Below are 18,432 nucleotides of genomic sequence, written 5' to 3'. Positions count from 1 at the left end.
CTCTTGTGGTTATGATGATTCTACTTCCCGGCTTAAACCAGGCAGGCTTGTCACACCCCAACCGATGGCGGAAACATCGGGATGAGACGAAGTGTGTATAGATTGCTAGAGACTTCATAACACTATGTGACAATATTTAATTAAATTCAAATTTCATTGCTAGTGCTAAATTGTCATACAATATTCAAAACAAAATACAACATTGTTTCAACGAATAACATAACATTAAAAGATAAATAGATTAAAGGTGTGTATCTAGTCCACCCTAAACTTGTTTCATCAATCATCCATACTTCATTAGTCAACCTGCAACATGTATTAAAATAGAGTTTCAATGCAAAGGCAATGAGCGAGTATACAAGTTTGTTTACATAGCATAATAGAATAAAAAGGCTCAAATCCAACATGATTCATAATAAAATAGTTTCAGCCATGCTAGTTCACGCAGTCCAAGTGATAGCCCAAGTTTCCAATGCGTTAAGTGCCTTTCCCAAATTCTAACGGGAGGTTATATGTCTCATCCTAACAATACCCCAAAGACTAACGGGGAGGTGCATTACCCCTATAGCGCTACTATCGTTAAGGCGGAACTACACACAGGGATTAAACGTTCACATAGCACAAAAAGTCTCAAGTATCACAAGTTTCATGTTTCATGTTTAAATGGATAGAGCATGTTTCAAATAAGTTTCAAGGTTTCGTGCGTTTAATATAGAATACATGTTGCACCCAAAGTGTATAAAAGTAAAAATGGGTTCGAGTATACTCATATTGGTTGCGTACGAAGATTTCTTGAATTATCGCACGAGTAAAGATGGAGAAAAATCCAAAAGAGCAAACGAACGGTTTATCCTAGATGTTAAAATGTCACGTATCGATCTAGTTAATATTTATGCCTAATACGTATGATTTACAATTTAATTAATTTGATATTTATAATTTATCTAATTATTAGCATTTAATGTTATAAAGGTATTATAGGAATTTATTTAGTATATTTAGAGAAAAGAATTAAAAGAATAAAAAATAATAATTATTTATTAATTAGTCAATCAAATAAACATGTTTAAAAAGTTTATATAGTCTGTTACTAAACTGAATAAATTAAATAGTAAATAATATGAATGCCTAAATTTTCAAAAGCAAGTAAAACAAAGAAACAATTGGTTTTAGACAAGAACAAACGTAGAAAAGAGTGTATTTTCACAGGTGATTAACGGAAAACAAACGGGTAAAGAAAAGGTATACCGAATGATGATGAGAGGGTTCCCGTGGTGATCTCCGTACGGCTCCGGTGACATCTGACCGGGTTGGCCCGACTAGTTAACCGACTCTAATCCGAACCGACTGTCCCGTTGACTCGACGTAGACTGAACCGGACCCGAACCTACTGAACCGAAGCTCGAGTCTGACTCGTAGCACCCGAACCCAAATCAAATCTTGAATCGGAAAACCGGAACCATGAACGATGCCAAGCAATACTGAATTGAACGTGACCCGAACCCGAACTGAAACCAACACCGGAAATCCAGACTCGAGGCCCGAGACCGCACTAAAAACCGTCGTTGCCGGAGCCACCGTCGCCTTCGAATCTTTCTCCCCGACTCTCTCTCCGCGTCTCTCTCTCACTTGCGGCTCTCTTTCTCTCTCTCACTTGCCGTGCGCCGCCACCACTAGCGGTGGCCGACTGTTCGTTCATTAGGGGAGAGGGTTGTGGAGGAGTGGTTGTGTGAGATTTAGAGAGTGTAGGCCAGGAATTGAGAGGGAAATGAATAAAAACAAGTAGCAGCTGTTATCAAAATGATAGGTTTAGGGTTAAGGTGGGTGAGTCTTAAATGTAGTTAGTTGAGAGTTTAGATATTTAAAAAAAAAACAATTAAACCCACCATAAGCAGGCTGCGATCGGACCTGCCTTTTGGCAGATTACATTCCTTTTTTTTTCTTTTAACATGGATAAGAATAATAAGATACATGCTTGTACTATTTATTAAATGTTCATGATGGGAAATATTTATTCAACAATAAACAAAGTCCAACATGCTAGAAATTGGAGGTTAATTTTGAAAGCAAAACACCTACACATCATCCCCAAACTTGCGGCCAAAACTAGCAATTTTTAAAATATTTATAATAAAAGATGTATTTATTAAGTATCTAAAGTGTTACAGTAATGTTTAGTGTATAATTATCATGAAACAAGACCATAAATGTATTTTACACATGTTCTAAGAAGGAATAAAAGGGATATGTAAAGAGTAAGTATGTTGCCTACAAATTTTGTGTAACATAAGTTTTGGTATCGATCAAGCATATAATATATTTATGTTAGTCTTATATTTGACCAAATCAAGTGCTTGCAAATATGAAATTTCAAGGGTTACGAAAAAAGCTGGGCGTTACAGTCTTCCCCCCTTTAGAAAATTTCGTCCAGAAATTTATTCAAGAGTAGGACTTTGAAAAAGGCATTTTGGCTAAAAAGACTGATTAAAATCGAGATTTGGGAGTTTGAGACATGTTGGAGATGTATGAAATCATTGAGGAACAATAGAATAGGGTTGTACAAAGAGTTTGTTTGACCAAAAATGATTTGAGGCATTGAGCATAAGTAAAACATGCATGTGCGTGTATATGTAAGGTGAGCTTTAAACAAGTTTGGATAACTCAAACGGAGAGGTAGTTTAAAATACAATATCTTAAGAAAAGTTCTCGTAGAAAACGGTATGTATTTTGATGAAAAATGAGGTAGTTTGCATGGAAAATCCAAAGATATCACTAAATCGCTTATTGTAGAAAATTATTTTATTAAGTGGAACGAGAAGATTTGACGTTTAACATAGAATAGTTTTTGGAGGTGATGACCAACTACGAGTGTTCGCACAAGGATGAAGAAATAGAAAGATAGCTTCAAAACTAAGGAGGTAGATTAGGATTCGAACTTCTAAACAGACTTGATTGTGAACGAGGTTCGTATGAAGGAAAAGAATAAAGGAGAACAATGAGAGTATAAAAATGAGCGATTGATGTTAAATACACGAATGCGAGTATAAAAAAATAGTGTAAGTATTGGATAGACGAAAGTAGTTTCTTAAGAATGAAGTCTCATCGTGGATAATGGGATATAATGTGTTTGTGAGTTGTTTAAAGTTTGTATTAGGTCCAAAAGGTCTGCAAAACACTGAATTTCTCATAGCGCGTTTTACGAAAGTCTGATAACATGGTGAAAACACTTATATATAAAACACTTATATATAGGAAGTACCAGCGGCGTATCCACCATGTTTTGACCACGTTACGTCCGTTTCGTATTCGGTGTCATGTTACGTTCCGTGTCTTACCATTCACAGTAGTACACTCTATGGTTCTCATACGCCTATCACTATAATCCCGTGTGCACCCGCGATTATATTGACCGTCGCATGATCCGCATAGCTTGTACTATTTACGTATGACTCAAGGTATACACAAATTTTTAAAACAAAAATGCGTGAGTATAGAAATGTAGCATATAAGCATGTTTACGTTCCAAATAGTATAAGTCCAACGTAAGCGAATCCTTCGGGTTTTGCCCGTGTACATGTGCGAATGTATAAATTTTTTTTTTGAGTAAAAAGCATGAGTATAGTATAAGTTTAAATTTGAACGCGCACGTGAGCATAAACACAAAACGCATGTCAGGAGTATGGGTAAAAGTATAAGCATAACGTGTATTAAAAATGAGCATAAATGTGAGCACAATTTGAGCACAAACGAATGACGTGAGTATAGACGCAATTCGTATAAATGAGAGTACAAACAAAAGTACGAGTATAACAGAAATCTTATAAACGTGAGTATAAATGCGAGTACGAATATAACGTAAATCGTATAAACGGGAGTATAAATACGAGTACGAGTATAACATAAACCGTATAAATGAGAGTATAAGTGCGAGTACGAGTAACAATAATCGTATAATGAGAGTATAAACACGAGTACGAGTGAGAATACGAGTATAGATATGAGTATAAACACAAGATGCATGAGTATGGATGTAAATGTGAAAATTAAGTGTAAAACATGAATGTTTAAGTATGAATAAAATACATGTGTATGAGTATAAGTGTAACAAAGTTGTAAAAGTGCAAATGAAAACATAACTCGTATGAATATGGATACGAATGTAGTATAGACATGAATGTAAGGACAATGCAAATGTATAATTGTGAGTATGTGTATAAACGTAAAACGTATGAATTTTGAATCATGAGTATAACATAAATGTGTAAGTGAGAACATAAGTAAAGGCATAGAATGTATAAGTATGGATGTAGGAAATAATGATTTTACTTACAGTACAAATCGAAATGCACGAGTCTATGCGCGTAAAAGATTAAAAGTTTTGAGTATGAAAGGAAAAGGGGACGAGTGACGCGCGTGAGATTGTTGAGAGGTATTGACTAAAACGTGTAAAGTGATATGCATATATAGTTGTTTGAGCAAAACGTGAAATTAAAATAGATTGAGTTGTCATGGAATGTAAAATCTAGTTTGTGAATGTAAGGAGAATATAAAAGAAAACATCTTTTGATTATGCGAAAGGATACTTTGTAAAAGAATGGAAATGCTATTATGGTTTTAAAAGAATTTACATAGTTGAGAACTTGTCGGTTCTTATGAAGTTTCCTTGCCCACGTGTTTTGAATTTAATTGGCGTATCGAGCGAGGTTTTGAAAAGTTCTTGGGATTAACAAGCTTGCATCGTTTTAAGTAACTTTTATATTAGAAAGTTTTGAAGTTTATAGATTCTTGAGGAAAAGTTGATCCTTAGAAAGGGGAGTTTGGTATACGAGCTTAGTGATTGTTGAAAAATGTTTTATTGGTTTTGAAAAGGAGTTTTAGTAAATGCTTAAATAATACTGGTAATATTTTATAGGTGTGTGCGAAGAAGTTGATTTGATTCTCAATTAAAAATAGAAAATCTCTAGTTTAATGATATGTGATGAGCTTGTTTTATTAGTTATGTTGAATACAAAATTCGTGGGCAATGGATTTATTAGACCGACTAAGTTGACGAGTAGTATTTCGTGAAATTTTGAATATTGAGAAACAAGTGTCTACGGAAAAGTTAAAATTTCACGTGTGTAAGCTATATGAAAATATAGATTGTAGGATAAGAAGTTCATTCATATAAACAATTCATTTTGAAATAATTAGAGATTTGACTAATGATAAACGATTTAGATGTATAAATGATCGTGTTTACATAACATAGTCTATTAAAAGAAGGTATCGGTAACGATCACCTAGGTAAGGGAATCACCCCTAACCCATTGGTGAGGTCGTTATAAGATGAGAAAAAGAAGCGGAGTTAATCGTCAAGGTAAAGAAATCACTCCTATCTCGACGATATGTCTCCACTTGTTGTTACAAAAGAAAAATGTAGATAAAATTACGAGAAATTATGCATGCTAGTGATGTATAACCATATGAAAAGTAATAGTATGATGTATGCGTAAAAGTGAAATCTCAAAACGGTTCAAAATTGTCAAGAAAGAGTTTCATCATAAAAGATCGAAGATAATAAAGCGTACATCTAATAAAAAGAAACTTGGATGGTTCCAAAACGGAACGTTGACTAACCAAAGTGGTCGAAAGGTCTTTTGAATCTGAGAGCATGCTTTGGCCTAATAGGTGGTATACTCTCGCCGACAAGTCGGTTAACGGTATTCACCCTTCCGGTTACTACATGCCCCAATCCAATCGAAAATTCGAGACTTGGCGAGATTTATGTAAAATCAAGGAGTGGGACTAGTCGACTAGATGCGGGTTTCACCCCTAGCTTGACGAGTTCGTACCCTAAGTGTGGTTGGTACTCGTTGGGTCAAAATTTAATTTCGACACGTTAACGAGGGTCCACTAGAAATTGAATTTGAAATTTGAAATTTCCATTAAGATGTGGATTTCACTCCTAACTTAATGGTGTAATTTCGTGCAACAAAATGAAATCAAGCGGGATGAGAGTTGTTTACCAAATTGTGGATTTCACGCCTATTTTGGTAAACTCGTCCCGTTTGTGTAATATGAGTGTTGTCAGATTCAGAATAATCGAGTAAAATGCATAAAATGCATGAGGGAAAGAGTATGTTAAAGGAATAAACAAACAAATATAAACGCACAATGAAGTATATCAAGAATAGCACATAATGAGTGGGACAATAAAACATGTATTAGCACATAATAAAGCAAGTATAACATGTCAAGTGTTAACACATAAGCGACATATATGCTTAAAAGATCAAAAGAGAATAAATAAGAGCAAATATGGTAGCATGCAAGTAGTTTCAAGTAAAACATAAGAATAAAGCTCTAAAACTATAGACTAGGTTAAAGCATTCCTACTCTTCCTAATTCCCTATAGTTATGGCTCTGATACCAATCTGTCACACCCCAACCGATGGCGGAAACATCGGGATGAGACGAAGTGTGTATAGATTGCTAGAGACTTCATAACACTATGTGACAATATTTAATTAAATTCAAATTTCATTGCAAGTGCTAAATTGTCATACAATATTCAAAACAAAATACAACATTGTTTCAACGAATAACATAACATTAAAAGATAAATAGATTAAAGGTGTGTATCTAGTCCACCCTAAACTTGTTTCATCAATCATCCATACTTCATTAGTCAACCTGCAACATGTATTAAAATAGAGTTTCAATGCAAAGGCAATGAGCGAGTATACAAGTTTGTTTACATAGTATAATAGAATAAAAAGGCTCAAATCCAACATGATTCATAATAAAATAGTTTCAGCCATGCTAGTTCACGCAGTCCAAGTGATAGCCCAAGTTTCCAATGCGTTAAGTGCCTTTCCCAAAGTCTAACGGGAGGTTATATGTCTCATCCTAACAATACCCCAAAGACTAACGGGGAGGTGCATTACCCCTATAGCGCTACTATCGTTAAGGCGGAACTACACACAGGGATTAAACGTTCACATAGCACAAAAAGTCTTAAGTATCACAAGTTTCATGTTTCATGTTTAAATGGATAGAGCATGTTTCAAATAAGTTTCAAGGTTTCGTGCGTTTAATATAGAATACATGTTGCACCCAAAGTGTATAAAAGTAAAAATGGGTTCGAGTATACTTATATTGGTTGCGTACGAAGATTTCTTGAATTATCGCACGAGTAAAGATGGAGAAAAATCCAAAAGAGCAAACGAACGGTTTATCCTAGATGTTAAAATGTCACGTATCGATCTACTTAGTATTTATGCCTAATACGTATGATTTACAATTTAATTAATTTGATATTTATAATTTATCTAATTATTAGCATTTAATGTTATAAAGGTATTATAGGAATTTATTTAGTATATTTAGAGAAAAGAATTAAAAGAATAAAAAATAATAATTATTTATTAATTAGTCAATCAAATAAACATGTTTAAAAAGTTTATATAGTCTGTTACTAAACTGAATAAATTAAATAGTAAATAATATGAATGCCTAAATTTTCAAAAGCAAGTAAAACAAAGAAATAGTTGGTTTTAAACAAGAACATATGTTCAGTAAAAAGAAAAACGAGGGGTTAGGGATTCGATCCCGTAACCTCTTGTATGATTAAATATTTCACTACCAAAGTCAACTTCAGACTTGAATGGTTTGTATTTTTTTTTATTATTATTTTTTTTGTTTAACCATGATGTACAGTATCATCTTCCACAAATTTAAAGCACATCCATAAACTCTGATGTCCATCATCCATTCGGTTTAAAAAGAAAAAAAAAAGGATGATTATAAACGTAGAAAAGAGTGTATTTTCACAGGTGATTAACGGAAAACAAACGGGTAAAGAAAAGGTATACCGAATGATGATGAGAGGGTTCCCGTGGTGATCTCCGTACGGCTCCGGTGACATCTGACCGGGTTGGCCCGACTAGTTAACCGACTCTAATCCGAACCGACTGTCCCGTTGACTCGACGTAGACTGAACCGGACCCGAACCTGCTGAACCGAAGCTCGAGTCTGACCCGTAGCACCCGAACCCAAATCAAATCTTGAATCGGAAAACCGGAACCATGAACGACGCCAAGCAATACTGAATTGAACGTGACCCGAACCCGAACTGAAACCAACACCGGAAATCCAGACTCGAGGCCCGAGACCGCACTAAAAACCGTCGTTGCCGGAGCCACCGTCGCCTTCCAATCTTTCTCCCCGACTCTCTCTCCGCGTCTCTCTCTCACTTGCGGCTCTCTTTCTCTCTCTCACTTGCCGTGCGCCGCCACCACTAGCGGTGGCCGGCTGTTCGTTCATTAGGGGAGAGGGTTGTGGAGGAGTGGTTGTGTGAGATTTAGAGAGTGTAGGCTAGGAATTGAGAGGGAAAGGAATAAAAACAAGTAGCAGCTGTTATCAAAATGATAGGTTTAGGGTTAAGGTGGGTGAGTCTTAAATGTAGTTAGTTGAGAGTTTAGATATTTAAAAAAAAACAATTAAACCCACCATAAGCAGGCTGCGATCGGACCTGCCTTTTGGCAGATTACATTCCTTTTTTTTTTCTTTTAACATGGATAAAAATAATAAGATACATGCTTGTACTATTTATTAAATGTTCATGATGGGAAATATTTATTCAACAATAAACAAAGTCCAACATGCTAGAAATTGGAGGTTAATTTTGAAAGCAAAACACCTACACATCATCCCCAAACTTGCGGCCAAAACTAGCAATTTTTAAAATATTTATAATAAAAGATGTATTTGTTAAGTATCTAAAGTGTTACAGTAATGTTTAGTGTATAATTATCATGAAACAAGACCATAAATGTATTTTACACATGTTCTAAGAAAGGAATAAAAGGGATATGTAAAGAGTAAGTATGTTGCCTACAAATTTTGTGTAACATAAGTTTTGGTATCGATCAAGCATATAATATATTTATGTTAGTCTTATATTTGACCAAATCAAGTGCTTGCAAATATGAAATTTCAAGGGTTACGAAAAAAGCTGGGCGTTACAAGGCTCACCTGCTAATGCTTCAAGCTGGTCTATATCATCCACATCATCTAGAACTACAAGAAACTTTCTATTAGGCATCATCCTTTTCATCATACTTTTTCCGTCAGAAACACCAGCTACAACAATGTTTTGATCATTTAACACAGATGAAAGGATCTGCTTTTGCAAATCCTTCAACCCATACAAAGAGCCTTTTGAAACTTCTCTCACATCTTCAACAAAGCTCTTACCTTCAAACCAGATGGATATATGATCAAAAACAGCTCTCGCCAAAGTCGTCTTCCCACCACCTCCAATCCCCTTGATCCCTATCATCCGAACATCATTTAAATCAAGCTCCAAAGATGAAATGATGCCCCTTACCAGAGTCTCCATGCCTACTAACTTCCTATCGACGCTCAAGTCAATGAGATGTAGCTTTAGTGAAATATCTTGAACGATTTGTTGGATAAATTTTGCTTCATGCCTGTGTGTTAAAAAAGATTCGACTAAATTACTTATAATCCCACATGAAACCTTAGATGACATGGATGTCCCTATGAAAAACAAATTAGAAAGAAACGAGAGTGAAGAATATATACCCGTTGAAAGTGTTCTTCAACTCCATCCCAGCGAGGTCGGCTGCTTCTTTTAGAGCATTTTTCCATCTTCCAACATCATTTTCCTTTTCCTATTTGCCAAAGTGCAAAACTTTCTTAGTATTAGCAAATTATTTCAGTGAACAAATACAAATGAAGTGATAAAGATGTTACCAGATTTACATCTTCCAACGTCCTCTTCCTCTTCCTTGTGACCTGTTCAAAGGCTTCGCCAACTAACCCACTTTGTTTGTGGACTTCTGTGGGTTCCACATCATAGAAGATGGGGTAAGCAGTATGCTCGGTCATCTTTTGGCACTCCATAATCTTGACGAGCTCGTCTAAGCACCATGATGAAGATGCATAGTTCCTGGAGAAAACAATGATGTAAAATCTGGAGTCTTCAATGGACTCGATGAGCTGATCTCCGATTCTTTCCCCTTTCTCGATCTTTTCACCATCCTTATAAGTTATAATGCCCTTTTGGTGAAGAGCATGATAAAGATGATCAACAAAGTTTTTGCGGGTGTCTTCACCCCTAAAACTCAAAAAGACATCATACTTGAAGCTCTTTTGTATGGATGAAGCTGAAGTAGATGCCATTATGCAAGTGTTTGATGGATCAAACAAAGTGAAATCTTTAATGACTGAGGGAATTTATCAGAACTTATTAGAGATTAATAATCAATACTAAGAAGACAACAATTTGGTATCAATATAATTTATGATGGGTTGGGACAAAGTATTCTTGTTTGCATTATAGAAAAGATAAAGACCATAAAGATAAAAAAAAAAAAAAAAAAAAAAAAAAAAAAAAAAAAAGCATACATGACCCTCAATAAAAGTGATTGATTACGTGTGACGACCATTTACATGTTTATTGTTTTTCGGCCGTACCACACACGCCCTTAATTGCAATCAGATATATAGTTATCACACAATTTCCAGTAGTAATGACCCACTACTAGCATCTAATGTAGTTATGAAATCGAAATCCCATAACTAAATTAGTTCGAATCATCATAAAAGGGGGTGTTCGGACTGTTTATTTAAACAGCGTATCTGCTTATTTTTTTAAAATAAAGACATTCTGAGCGCGTAAACAAAAGCTGCCTTTGCTTAATTTACAGTGAAATAAAATGTCTTGATAAATCATTTGAGATTACATTCTTAGGCAAAAGATCAAATACAAATAATCTTAACATACTAAACATACAAATTGAAGGAAAACCTAAAAAGACAAGGTGGCATTTTTGTAATTACCACCAACTATCAAAGTTACAACCAAAAATACCTAAAAAAACACAAATTTTTTTTTAACATTTTTTATTAAAAAATCGCTACATTTCGTTAGCAAAAAAAAAAAAAAAAAAAAAAAAAAATTTGGCTGCTACTAAAAGTAGCGATTTTTTAATAAAAAATGTTAAAAACATAAAATAAAATAATTTGTGTGTTTTTTTTTTTTATTTTTTTAGGTTTTTTGAGGGGGTTTAGTTTTTAGCATTTTAGCTTGGGTGGTGGGGGGGGGGGTTAGGTTTTTGGGGGGTGGGGGGGGGGGTTTAGGTTTTTTTGGGGGTGGGGGGAGTGGTTAGGTTTTTTTAGGTATATTTGTAGAGTAACTTTGATAGTTATTGATAATTACAAAAATACCACCTTGTCTTTTTGAGTTTTCCTTCAATTTGTATGTTTAGTATGTTAAGATTATTTGTACAAGACCTTTACCCTACATTCTTAAACTAAATTTTCTTGTGGGATTCAAAATGACCGGTTAAGAACAAGTTAGTTATCTGCATATGCTTACTCAACCAATCCGAAAACAGCCCCCTTTAACTGTAACACATTAACAATATAGAAACCTGTATATATGCAAATGCAGTAATACTAAAAATAATGACACGTTTACGGTTTTGCTCACCTCAACAGGACTCTCACTTCCTTTCACCTTATCTTCCTGATCACCACCACCGCCCCAAACAGGCGGCGGAGCCGTAGTCGCAAAGTAATCATCATCATCTTCATCATCCAGGTCCGCCCACGACTTCACCGTTAACGGTGTCGGAGCCCAAAAAAACCTGCTCCTTCTCCCCTTCACCCTCCTTATCTCGCCCCTTTCTTGAACTACCACCCTTATCAGAATGGTCAGATTTTTTAATTTAATATAATAAAATGTTAAAAAGACCATTTTGCCATTCCATAAAAAGGAGGAAAAAGAAAAAAAAGCTGGATCTTAAGTAAAAAATCTGACCAGATTTTGATTTTGGTTGAAAATACTGCTAAAATGGTCCCTGGGGTTTGGTCACTTTTGCTACTTTAGTCCAAAACTTAAACCTTTTGAATCTAGGTCCATCTGGTTTCAATTTTGTTGTCATTTTCATCCAAAAGCAAAATCAGGTCATATTTTTCGGTTAACATCTAACTTTTTTGTCTTTTTCCTCCCTTTTAATTAAGGGTAAAATGGTCAGATTTTTTAATTTATTATAATAAAATGTTAAAAGACTATTTTGCCCTTCCATAAAAGGGAGGAAAAAGACAAAGAAATCTGAATGTTAACTGAAAAATCTGACCAGATATATTAATATTCAATGAGTAAACTGCCAAAATGGTTCCTGAAGTTTGGTCACTTTTGCCACTTTAGTCCAATACTCAAATCTTTTGAATCTGGGTTCCTGTGGTTCCAATTTTGTTGTCATTTTCATCCAAAATCAAAATCTGGTTTGATTTTTCAGTAAACATCCAGTTTTTTTTTTTTTGTCTTTTTCCTCCGTTTTATGGAAGGGCAAAATGGTCTTTTAACATTTTATTATAATAAATTAAAAAATTTGACCATTGTGCCATTTATTAAAAGAGAGGAAAAAGACAAAAAAACCGGATGTTAACTAAAAAATATGACCTGATTTTGTTTTTGGATGAAAATGCAACAAAATTAAAACCATAAGGGCCCAGAGTCTATGAGTTTTGGACTAAAGTGGCAAAAGTGACCCACAGAGACCATTTTGACAGTTACTCTGATATATATTTACTGCAAAAATATAGCTACGTAAATGAATTTAGAGGATTTTCAAATAAAAATAAGAATTTTAAAGAGACGAGAACTTTTAAACTGAATTTTTAGAGGAGGGTATAAATAGTTAAAAATGGGAAGAATATTAACATTCATGGAAGAAACTATTTTGCTCGTTAGTTTACCCGCAACCATTTACCACCTCTGCTAAATTGGTATATACAATAAATCTATCATAAAGAAGGTGCTTGACACACTCACTTATATGTTGTTTTGATCTCATAAACTAATATTCGGATATAGGGCAGTCCAAAAAGCTCGAGGTTTGGAGCTCGCTTAGATTTTGTTCGGAAAATGCTCGCTCGATATGGCTCGGTTTTAAAAGGAGCCAAGCCGGCTCGGCTCGGTTAGAAAGTGAGCCTAGCTCGGCTCAGCTTATTTTACTTGTAATATATTTTAATATTATAAACATTATAACATATTACAAAAAAACTAATTATTATTTACATGTTTATGAGTGTAATTTGATAACTATGACATATTTAAAGGTTAATTATCATGCTAATAAACTAATATTGTATTCCATTAAAATTTAAAACTTATTTGTGTTGTTAAACTTGATTTTGGCTTGTAATGTATTAATTGAACTTATTTGGAAATATTCTTTTGTGCTATTGAATAATATTTTAGACTATTTAATTTTAAGAGCTATATGTTAATTTTTCTTTATAAAATCGAGCCAAATCAAACCGGGCCGAGCCAGCTCGGTTTAAAACCAAGCCGAGTCCGAGCTTAGATTTTCAGCTCGGTTTCAAATCCAAACACAGCCAGCTCGGCTTGTAATCAAGCCGAGCCCGAGCTTGCACTGACTCGGCTCGGCTCATGAACAACCCTACTCAAATGTAACAGCTTCAACCAATAATTAACATGCTATGGGACTTACTAGTGTGCAGTGTTGATTTTATCCTCCAACAGAACCACGATCAAGAGGTGTAGGTTATGCGCGGGTTGTTCAACTGATTGGTTCAGTCAGCCAGTTAACTACAAGTAACCATTTTTTGTTCGGTAATCAGTTTACAACATGTTAAGCAAAAAGAGAATGTCCCTATTACATTCTATAAATCAGAAACATAAATATTCAAAGACACTTTGAATACTTCTTCTTGAATCCCAACTTACTAACAGAATGTCCCTGTTATTCACAACCGTACATACCAGCCTACGAATCCAAAGATTATATTAGTAAAACCACACGACTCAAGCTGCCCCCTAGACCCTGTAATACGCAGACCTTTCAATCGAAAAATGCTGGAAGGAAGATGGATTATGCCCGCACCTTCTATATCTAACGTATTCAAGCGTTTCATATCTCCAAATTCCTTGGGCAATTTTTTAACTAGTAGACAAAGTTGGAGATTCAAATCACTTAAACTTTCCATCTTACAGATACTGTCTGGGATATCTTGTAAGGATCTACAATCATATAAGTTGAGTGATTTCAAACGTTTCAACATACAAATGCTATCCGGAAGATGCTTAATCTCTTTCATCGACAAACGTAGGTTCTCTAGACTTTGTAACTGATACAGATCATTGGGCACCTCCGGAATACTGCCTATAAGAGTGAGCTCACTTAAATGTTGTAAACCACAAATGCTTGTTGAAAACGACTCAAGGTTTGTGCAAGCACATAGACCAAAAGATATAAGCTTCTCAATATTTCCACTCGATGAGAATAGAGGTTCCCGATATATACAACTAAACTGAAACTTAGGCAAATTACTGTCTGGATGCAGTGGGCATATATCTAGGGACTCCGCAATTAGGTTCAGTCTAGCTACATCTGAAGGACCATGTACTTCATTCCGTTTATTAACAGCAAAATATTTAAACCTTGAGCAACCGTTGAAGTTACAGTAGACAAGATTTTTTAGACAACCCACGGGAGCGTGAATTTCTTGAAGGTAATAACATCCTTTAAGATCTAACTTCTTGAGATGTGGAGTCATCTCGAGATTGAGGTTACTCACCTTAGAACCACCAAGGCAGAGGAATTGGAGCTTTGGACATTCAACGGGCATGTGGAGTTCTACAAAGTCATAACATCCTTTGAGATTTAAGCTTTCAAGATTTGGAGTAATCCCGAGGTTAAGGTTACGCAACTTAGAACCACTAAGATTGAGGGATTTGATGTTTCGACATTCAACATGCGAGTGGAGTTCTACAAATTCATTACATTGTTCAAGATTTAACTTCTCGAGATTTGGAGCCATAAGGTTAAGGTCACTCACCTTAGAACCTTTAAGGTTTAGAAATTTGAGCTTTGGACATTCAACAGGCATGTGGAGTTCTACAATATCATTACATCCTTCAAGATTTAAGCTTTCAAGATTTGGAGTAATCCCGAGGTTAAGGTTACGCACCTTAGAACCACTAAGATCGAGAGATTTGATGTTTAGACATTCAACATGCGAGTGGAGTTCTACAAATTCATTACATTGTTCAACATTTAACTTCTCGAGATTTGGAGCCATAAGGTTAAGGTCACTCACCTTAGAACCTTTAAGGTTGAGAAATTTGAGCTTTGGACATTCAACAGGCATGTGGAGTTCTACAAAATCTTTACATCGTTCAAGATTTAAATCCTCAAGATGTGGAGTCATCCCAAGGTTAAGTTTACTCACCTTGGAACCACTAAGATCTATGGATTTGAGATTCAAAAATTCAACGGGCATGTGGAGTTCTACAAAGTCATAACATCCTTTACAATCCAACTCTTTGAGATGTTGAGTGTTCCCAAGGTTAAGCTTACTCACCTTAGAACCACCGAGGTAGAGGAATTTGAGACTCGAACACTCAACAGGCAAGTGGAGTTCTACTAATTCTTCACATCCATCGATATATAATACCTCAAGGTGTGGAGTCATCCTAAGGTTAAGGTTACTCACCTTAGAAAAAGTGAGATTGAGGAATTTGAGCTTTGGACATTCAACAGGGATGTGGAGTTTGAAAAGGTTAAAACATCCTTCCAGATTTAACTTTTCGAGATTTGGAGTAATACTAAGGTCAAAGGTTTCTAACTTTGAATATCTGAGGTCAATGAATCTTATCTTATTTAGAACCTATCAATAGAAAAGAAAAAAATATTAGTGTAATGACAAAATATAATATATAATATTATAATGCATGATGCAAAACAACAAATCAACCATCATTCTACCTTTTTTTCTCCTCCTTCCCAAAGTTCAGATATATTGCTGGCAACCATTTCAAGGTTAACGAGCTTATTTGCTTGAAACGTTTGAGGTAAAGACCGAAAAGGGTATTGAAGCCAATATAGAGATTGTAAAGCATCTGGCAAGTATTGGCTAACTTCATCAATAGCCCATACTTTAGCTCCTCTACGCACGGAAAGAAATCTAAGTTCCCTCATTTTCCTAAGACCTCTCATAATAGTTGTTGGATGGAGACTTGTGTATTTTAGTTTAATACTTCTTGTTACTTCGGCACCCTGTAAAAAAAGCATATATGAAACTTTGGTCAAAACAAATAAAAATGTTGTAGTTTTCCACCATTCGTATAAGCTTGAACATACCAATTCATTAACCAATATATCTTCAATTTCTTCTTTAATCCATAATCGGCTATGCTTGCTAGGCTCAAGAGGGTGCAAACCACGAACAATATTCCAGCCCATTTCTTCTATATGGTCATGGAAACGCAAACCGTCATAATCAGAAATAGTTATCAAAGATTTCTGCTCAAGAACTCTTAAACCAATATGAGCATTAAACCCACAACTTTCAAGTATTCTTATTGAGTCATCTTTCATTTCACCTTTCAGTATGCATACGACATCTAAGAATATTTCTTTCTCATCATTCTCCAGGCCATTATAGCTTATTTCCAATCTTTTCAAAGTTTTCTCTAATGGAATGGTTTTTAGTCTTTCTATGGTGTCTACCCATTCATGCTCAGTTCTACCACAAAGATGTGAACCCAAAACTTTGATTGTTAAGGGAAGACCGGCAGCATAATGTACAACTTTTCCTAATAGCTCTTCATACCCTTGATCTGGAATCTCCCTCCCAAATGCATACCTACTAAAGAGGCAAATTGCTTCCTCATCTGATAACAGATTGACATCATGAATAACATCCACTCGTTGTGCTACTAACACTTGCTCATCTCTTGTGGTGATGATGATTCTACTTCCCGGCTTAAACCAGGTAGGCTCACCTGCTAATGCTTCAAGCTGGTCTATATCATCCACATCATCTAGAACTACAAGAACCTTTCTATGAGGCATCATCTTTTTCATCAGACTTTTTCCGTCAGAAACACCAGCTACAACAATGGTTTGATCATTTAACACGGATGAAAGGATCTGCTTTTGCAAATCCTTCAACCCAGACAAAGAGCCTTTGGAAACTTCTCTAACATCTTCAACAAAGCTCTTACCTTCAAACCAGATGGATATATGATCAAAAATAGCTCTCGCCAAAGTGGTCTTCCCACCACCGCCTATCCCCTTGATCCCTATCATCCGAACATCATCTATATCAAGTTCCAAAGATGAAATTATGTCCCTTACCCGAGTCTCCATGCCTACTAACTTCCTGTCAACGCTCAAGTTAATGAGATGTAGCTTTAGTGAAACGTCTTGAACGATTTGTTGGATAAATTTTGCTTCATGTCTGTGTGTTAAAAAAGATTCAACTAAATTACTTATATTCCCACATGAAACCTTAGATGACATGGATGTCCCTATTAAAAACAAATTAGAAAGAAACGAGAGTGAAGAATACCCGTTGAAAGTGTTCTTCAACTCCATCCCAGCGAGGTTGGCTGCTTCTTTTAGAGCATTTTTCCATCTTCCAACATCATTTTCCTTTTCCTATTTGCCAAAGTGCAAAACTTTCTTAGTATTAACAAATCATTTTAGTGAACAAATACAAATGAAGTGATAAAGATGTTACCAGATTTACATCTTCCAACGCCCTCTTCCTCTTCCTTGTGAACTGTTCAAAGGCTTCCCCAACTGACCCACTTTGTTTTCGGACTTCAGAGGGTTCCACATCATAGAAGATGGGGTAAGCAGTATGCTCGGTCATCTTTTGGCACTCCATAACCTTGACGAGCTCGTCTAAGCACCATGATGAAGATGCATAGTTCCTGGAGAAAACAATGATGTAAAATCTCGAGTCCTCAATGGACTCGATGAGCTGATCTCTGATTCTTTCCCCTTTCTTGATTGTTTCATCATCCTTATAAGTTATAATGCCCTTTTGGTGAAGAGCATGATAGAGATGATCAACAAAGTTCTTGCGGGTGTCTTCACCCCTAAAACTCAAAAAGACATCATACTTGAAGCTCTTTTGTATGGATGAAGCTGAAGTAGATGCCATTATGGAAGTGTTTGATGGATCAAACAAAGTGATATCTTTAATGATTGAGGGAAAGTTATAAGAACTTATTAGAGATTAATAATGCATACTAAGATGACAACAATTTGGTATCAATGTAATTTATGATGGGTTGAGATAAATTATTCTTGTTTGCATTATAGAAAGGATGAAAGACCATAAAGACAAAAGTATACATCACCCTCCATAAAAGTGATTGATTACGCGTGATGACCATTTACATGTTTGTTGTTCTTTTTGACTTTTTGGGTGCTAACTGTTAAAGGTGTGTATTTATATAAATATAAAAAGTAAAAAGATGAAATATTATATTCGACATGCATGTTTAACAATTATCTTTAATCATGATTTTCGGTGGGCTTAAAAAGAGAACAGTGTTAAAACCTGGTGGAGTTCTAAGATCTATATAAATATAAA

At 35.3% G+C, this 18,432-nt stretch overlaps 2 protein-coding genes across 2 annotated transcripts; both read right to left on the bottom strand.

The window, feature by feature from the left end:
- Nucleotides 1-8,539: 8,539 nt before the first annotated feature.
- LOC110877197 (disease resistance protein RPV1) lies at nucleotides 8,540-10,420 on the bottom strand. The gene is made up of 3 exons (XM_022125359.2): nucleotides 9,763-10,420; nucleotides 9,592-9,680; nucleotides 8,540-9,476 (listed from the first exon to the last, which is right to left on the bottom strand). The coding sequence occupies exons 1-3, from the start codon at nucleotides 10,189-10,191 to the stop codon at nucleotides 8,987-8,989; spliced, it is 1,008 nt and encodes a 335-aa protein (XP_021981051.1). The 5' UTR covers nucleotides 10,192-10,420; the 3' UTR covers nucleotides 8,540-8,986.
- Nucleotides 10,421-13,114: 2,694 nt separating this feature from the next.
- Nucleotides 13,115-18,030, bottom strand: LOC110877198 (TMV resistance protein N). The gene is made up of 5 exons (XM_022125360.2): nucleotides 17,569-18,030; nucleotides 17,398-17,486; nucleotides 16,185-17,286; nucleotides 15,810-16,100; nucleotides 13,115-15,711 (listed from the first exon to the last, which is right to left on the bottom strand). Exons 1-5 carry the CDS (start codon nucleotides 17,995-17,997, stop codon nucleotides 13,789-13,791), a joined length of 3,834 nt encoding a protein of 1,277 aa, XP_021981052.2. The 5' UTR covers nucleotides 17,998-18,030; the 3' UTR covers nucleotides 13,115-13,788.
- Nucleotides 18,031-18,432: the final 402 nt, after the last annotated feature.

Source organism: Helianthus annuus, chromosome 9 (assembly GCF_002127325.2).
Source record: "Helianthus annuus cultivar XRQ/B chromosome 9, HanXRQr2.0-SUNRISE, whole genome shotgun sequence".
NCBI lineage: Eukaryota > Viridiplantae > Streptophyta > Magnoliopsida > Asterales > Asteraceae > Helianthus > Helianthus annuus.
This window is presented reverse-complemented; position numbering and strand designations above follow the sequence as displayed.

Coding starts and splice junctions, on each gene's coding strand:
- LOC110877198 (XM_022125360.2), bottom strand. CDS start 17,997: ATGGCATCTACTTCAGCTTCATCCATACAAAAGAGCTTCAAGTATGAT. Junction 17,287..17,397: donor TTGAAGAACACTTTCAACGG/GTATTCTTCACT, acceptor TTTAACACACAG/ACATGAAGCAAAATTTATCC. Junction 15,712..15,809: donor GGGAAGGAGGAGAAAAAAAG/GTAGAATGATGG, acceptor TTCTATTGATAG/GTTCTAAATAAGATAAGATT.
- LOC110877197 (XM_022125359.2), bottom strand. CDS start 10,191: ATGGCATCTACTTCAGCTTCATCCATACAAAAGAGCTTCAAGTATGAT. Junction 9,681..9,762: donor CGTTGGAAGATGTAAATCTG/GTAACATCTTTA, acceptor TTTGGCAAATAG/GAAAAGGAAAATGATGTTGG. Junction 9,477..9,591: donor TTGAAGAACACTTTCAACGG/GTATATATTCTT, acceptor TTTAACACACAG/GCATGAAGCAAAATTTATCC.